General features: G+C 40.2%; 1 protein-coding gene across 1 annotated transcript; it reads right to left on the bottom strand.

Annotated features, from left to right (window-relative positions):
• Positions 1 to 208: 208 nt before the first annotated feature.
• On the bottom strand, positions 209 to 4,712 carry LOC139935774 (univin-like). The gene is made up of 2 exons (XM_071930356.1): positions 3,821 to 4,712; positions 209 to 2,095 (listed from the first exon to the last, which is right to left on the bottom strand). The coding sequence occupies exons 1-2, from the start codon at positions 4,128 to 4,130 to the stop codon at positions 1,245 to 1,247; spliced, it is 1,161 nt and encodes a 386-aa protein (XP_071786457.1). The 5' UTR covers positions 4,131 to 4,712; the 3' UTR covers positions 209 to 1,244.
• Positions 4,713 to 5,718: the final 1,006 nt, after the last annotated feature.

The raw sequence follows: 5,718 nt of genomic DNA, 5'->3' as shown, positions 1-5,718 counted from the left end.
TTTTAAATTTAATTTTATTTTAATTTGTTGTATAACATGACAAATCACGCAGTTATGAAGATCGCCATGGTAAAAATCATCGCGACCCCCCCCCCCCCACCGCTCAACAAAAAGATGAAGACAAAAAGACAAAACATAAACAGTTTTCAGTCCATTTTATATATTCTGTATTCCAGACAATTTATTTACACAATAGGTAGTTATTAGATCATGTTACAGTTTCATAAGCAAAACGGAAAGCTTATCATGTCATTTATTATTAAATAAAGCCAATATCGGAAGTAAAAATAAATAAATAAAAAAACATTAAAACTAACGATGGAACTCCTTCTTTTCAAAGTGGATTCGTCGAGAAATGGGCCGAATAAAAAGTGCATGTATGTGTGACGATGATCGAGACTTTAACATGGCGAACTGATTGTGAAATTGGTTTTAAAATAAATGTGAAAAAGAAAGTCAAAAGGATCGTCCAATTGCCTCGGAGGAAAATTTCAATTTTAAAACAAGTGGAATAAAATTCAAACCGATTACCTATCTTCTTATAAAGTATACCGGCATCGTAACCAGCGATAAGTTGAAAAAATTGTTACAGAAAAATGAAAAATGTTACAGAATTTGGGGTTGAAAAAAAGGAAAGAATTTAGAGTTGAAAACGATAACAAAAGTTAATTTGGAAGGACTATGGTCATCTTGGTCTACGCAGGAAGAGACAGAGTGTCACGACAAAGCAGAATGATATTCATGAATTTAAGACAAATATTGTGTGTACTTCAATATTTTCCATATTTACATTATCAACACAATAATAAAATAGCGGATTTCGGTAACTTATAAGCGCTTTAGCATTTCTGTACAATTATTTTCAGATACAATGTATTCTTTATGATCATTCGCTAGGCGTAATGTACTTTGTTTTTATAGTGGCCAGAATCTATGACTTTTCGCAAGAAGCACGCATGTGCATTTTGAAACTACACTTGGGCTGTTTTATAAACGAGCTTTAACATTTCTAAAGATGCTTGATTATAACATACAACAGGAATTGACCACTTGACCAAAGGAATTACATTCCTTGTGTTATAGTTTACTATAAACCGTTTCTGCATTTACCCGGGTTGAAAATCTTTCTCATGGATTGGAAATACTGATGGAGAAAACCCCAAAACTATAGCCTTGCACAAATGCGTATGAAAGATCTTCAACCCAAGGCTTTGAGAAAATAGAGTATAATTAAGAGTATGTAATTAACGGCAACCACAAGATTCAACCACCATGTCTTCGTATTGTCTTAATACAACATTGTCTTCATTGTCAAAATAAAGCATTGAAATTGCTGAGAGTTTCGTTGGTGCGCAGCACACCTTGGGTGCCGACGTTGGATCAGCAGAGTTCACCAGCGACTGGATAATGGCGTGATTAGTACCATTCAGTACAGTGTCCAATGGGAAGGGGCAATCACCCCCACAGAAATAAGACTGGTACCCCATGGGTGCGATGATCCAGTCTTGCCACCCGACGTCTCGGAAGCTGACGTACAGTCGACGTTTCTGGCAGAGATTTGGGTGTGGTTCATGTGGGGCGTCCTCCTCCTCAGCACCCCGTCGGAATCTGTTTCGGCACTGCTCCCCGTCGACGGACACCACAACCAGCGTGGCCGTCCTACCTCGTAACTTGCTGAGTTTCTTCACCAAGATAGCATTGGCCTTCCGTGTTGTTCTCTCGGACTTGGGGATGTCGACTGCCACGTAGAGACCGGTGTTCTCACTGACACCAGATCGCCATTCCTGGACTATAGGAAGAACATCTACGGTTTCCGAAGCCCCTCCTGACACGTCGATTGAGAGGGAGGTAAGCAGACGGAAGGTCCCTCTTGCTTCTTCCGAGCGGGAGGACCTCATGTCGGACACTGTCTGGGTGACTTGGTAGAGCTTCAGATGAATAGTGGGAGCGGACCTCATCTTCTTGATGGTGTTTAAGAACTCCAGGCGAAGATGGGCTCCAGTGATGGTTTCCTTGGAGGGGATGGCTGAGAGATTGAAGTGAAGAATCTGACGAAATCGTCTTCCAGATTTATCCAATGATTTCAGCTTCGTTCCTGTAAAAATATAATAAAATTCAATCCATTATTTTGTGAATGGGAACAAAAAAGTCAGTCACATTTAATAAAATAAAACGATTGTTGCTGGATTGCATAGGTACATAAATATCGTAAGTGACAATTGTTCATTGACTTCACGGTATTCACAAAATGACCCAAACGTGTTGATAAATAACTTCAAAACAAATTCATAGAACGGAACACAACACAAGTGTTAATATAGAGGGTGTTTGCAAAAGAAATGTTTGCACTTCCAAATTAGCCTGTTCATTATAAGCCGATTGAACTATTAGCAGCTTAATTCAATTGCATCTCATTTAAATATACACACAGGTAAGTGTGTATTGCATGGTTGAGTAAACAATGTCTTGACACAAGTGATAAAACCATTAGAAGGTTTGATAAAGAGAGGTGTTAAAAGGTACGTCCAGTGCTACCGCTTTTGAAATAACAGGTGTTACTACACCTGGCAGATAATGAGATTCACATTGACATGGCTTCGCAAAACACAATCTACTGAAAGTTTTGCCCGTTCTTTGGCGAATCATTTTTTTTTTTACGCTGCAACATTCCTACGTCGGTGAAAGACCCCGGGTTTAAGTTAAAACATCAAACGCGAATCTGATAAAAGCTTAGGGGATTTCGGGGAGATTTGTCCAGAGCGCGAAATAAGTTTGGATTTTTGTTGTGTGTGAAGGTCAACCTTTATTTGGAAGGGTGATGAAGAACAGTTGAATAATATTGGTTCATGAAAACTCAATGCCAGTGATGCAAGTTTGTTGTGATTAGAGTGCAGAGAACAGGTCAGGACAACGGAAACAAAATCAACAACTACCCTACAAAGGCTAAACACTGCAGTGTTGGGTTGATGGTAGTGGAGGGGGGGGGGGGTATTTCAAAAGTATTGTTTGAATTCGTATATAAACATTTTCCATTTGTAACTTAACCAATATTATTCGCAATTAATTCACTGTGGTTGTAAAGAAACAACGAGAAAAAACCCAACATCAACGCTAAAAACGAAGAAGATAACATTGAATGAGGCAGAGTCTCTCCCGTCCGCATAACAGCAGATATTTCAACACACTCGTTAGCGGGCGCTTTTTAAAGTTAGCTTAAACTCGACAGTGTTTTGTTTTAGTCTGCTTACAGCTCGTTACTCACTCTACATCGCAAAGTGCAGTCTAAATAAACTCTGCTGTGAAAGGGTTAGCACTCGCCTTGACATTTACACCGAGAGCCGACCACACAAGCTGTCACTCAACGAGCAAGTCACAAACTTTAATAAGTTTGTTTGGGGGGAAGTGTCATGGCGGCTGTTTTGACTTGAGATTTCCCGCTCCTCGTGGAGTCTAATAAGTTGGTATACTATTGAAAATGATTTTAGACAGTTTAATTTTCCATAATGTTGAAGCCATCTTACACTTTTTTTAGATTACTGTAGACAATATTACTAACCAGGAGAAAATTTGAATCTTTTAGAGAGACTAGTCTTTTCGTCTTTTAAATTTTAGTATAATTCTGATGAGGTTTAAAACAAAATGGCCGCCCCATGATAAGGAATACGTTGGGAAGAGTAACTTTGCAGCGTGATTTCCACTCTATATAATAATTAGGCATAATAAATGATGACACTGATACCTATAATAGAAAACAAGACTCATAAACATAAGTTATTTTATATAATTATAACTGGGATGGTAATAATTGATTTGTACTTGCCTGTATTTGCGACACTGCGAACGATGTTACCGGGAAAGGCAGGGTCTGGAAAGGCACATCTTCCGGCACTGACACCCGAGTTGGATTCATTGCGAAGTCTATCGTACAGGTCAAGCATGTACTGGGGAGCTGTGGCGTTTGGTCTAGGTCTCGGCCGTTCCCGCAACCCCAACATACTCAGGATCTTGCTCTCCATCTGTGAACTCAGCGGTGCTGGACCGGCATCGCTCCCCTCAGCTGCAAGGGCGAGTTGGACGATAACAGCTAGGCAGAGAACGACCAGGGAATTGGTGGTGGCCGCCATCATCATTTTGTGATTTGAAAGTACGGAGATCTTTACAGAAGGCTGTATCTTCAGTTGTCTACTAGCCCAACGGCTAGGATCAGTCTGTCAGTGAGCAGGTGTTGATGCTGACACCAAGCTCTGTTAACACCGCTCCACCGGTAAGGATTGCAGTTACCTCGGGGTGAAAAAGACGCACGGGGAAACTTGTGAAACGACTGCTAAATCACGTCTTTCCAGGTATACACGGGTTTAAGCGAAGAGGGCTTTACGTGTGGTTCAACCAAGGACAAGCCACCAGTGGCGTTCAAGGGCTAACCCAGGAAATAACTCGGTGTGATATTGCCAAATAAAGCGAATGTTGGTCTGAGGTTGACGGTCCCCGATGATCATGTGTTTGCTTGCGAAATGACAGATTGCAGAGTGAGCTCCTACCCTAGTGGGCGCAGTACCACCAATTATAACTCTGCTAGTCTAGTCGAGCTAATTGGCAAGGTGCGTAGCTTGCAACCAGACACGTTTAATTAATGACGCAATTAGCCTCACTCAAAAGAATCGACTGGAGTGATATCCGTGGCCTGAGTTCAGCTAAGCAAACAGGTCTCAGCATGTACCGTCATGTATATCAATGAAACGGTGACTTGTATCCCCTCTTCATCGGTCCGTAGAGCACACCTATTCTTATGCTAATACCTCACTCCTTAAAGACGCAAGCTTCACCTATCAGCTTTTGTTACGGACATGAACACCTAGATACTCAAGTTCATTCACACGTGCAGTTTTCATCAACATGTATTGCTTTGGTGTGTTATAACATCAAGACTAGTGCAGTCAGCCCGAGTGCAGAATCACACGTTTTTTATGTTGTCAAAATATCGTAAAAAGATACACCAAATTATTGAATGATGTTATTGGACAAGGATGTTTTCGTTTCCTGGGAGGATCCCAATCCAATTACGTTGTCTGATCTCCAACTATTACCTCGGATTGTAGAACAATTCAGGATCTTAAACACCGAGCTTTCTTTTTGATAAAGGGGTTAGTTTTCTTGGCCCGTTACGTTGTTTGTAGTTTTAGCCTCTCTGTAAGGCTGGCTTTGTGATGAGACTATTCTCTGTAATAGCCAGACACATAAACCAAGCATTAACTCAGAGGGAAGAATTTTAATGTCTATTAAGACTATTGATGTCTGGAGCACTGGCATAAAGAGAACACTGAAAACACCTTTCAGAACAGAAAACAAACTAAAAACATTCGGATCTCAGAAGGCCCAAGGCAGTATTCTGTAACTCAACCATTCGAATTCGAAGTGTCTGCTTTTAGTTGTAACAATCGCCCGGTTTGGAATTTAAAAACTGGCAAAAACATAACAACGATATCGATAGGCCCTATCCAAAACATAAAGTTACAACTTAGACAAATACATTTCAAAACTCTGGGTAAAATAAATCAAACACTAATTATTTCTATGAAGGTCTTCACTATATTGCAACCCACATCAAAGTTGTATCATGAAATGATGACTATTATTTCGCAAAACATTTACAGCAGAGGCATGTATACCAGTATAGTATTTCATGAAACGAGGCTCAATGATAAATGGGTTTTGAAATAT

Source organism: Asterias amurensis, chromosome 1 (genome assembly GCF_032118995.1).
Source record: "Asterias amurensis chromosome 1, ASM3211899v1".
Taxonomy (NCBI): Eukaryota; Metazoa; Echinodermata; class Asteroidea; order Forcipulatida; family Asteriidae; genus Asterias; species Asterias amurensis.
This window is presented reverse-complemented; position numbering and strand designations above follow the sequence as displayed.

Excerpts from the sequence above, each read along its gene's own strand:
- LOC139935774 (XM_071930356.1), bottom strand. The coding sequence starts at position 4,130 with ATGATGATGGCGGCCACCACCAATTCCCTGGTCGTTCTCTGCCTAGCT. Across the intron at positions 2,096-3,820 it reads TCGCAGTGTCGCAAATACAG|GAACGAAGCTGAAATCATTG; the intron begins GCAAGTACAAAT and ends ATATTTTTACAG.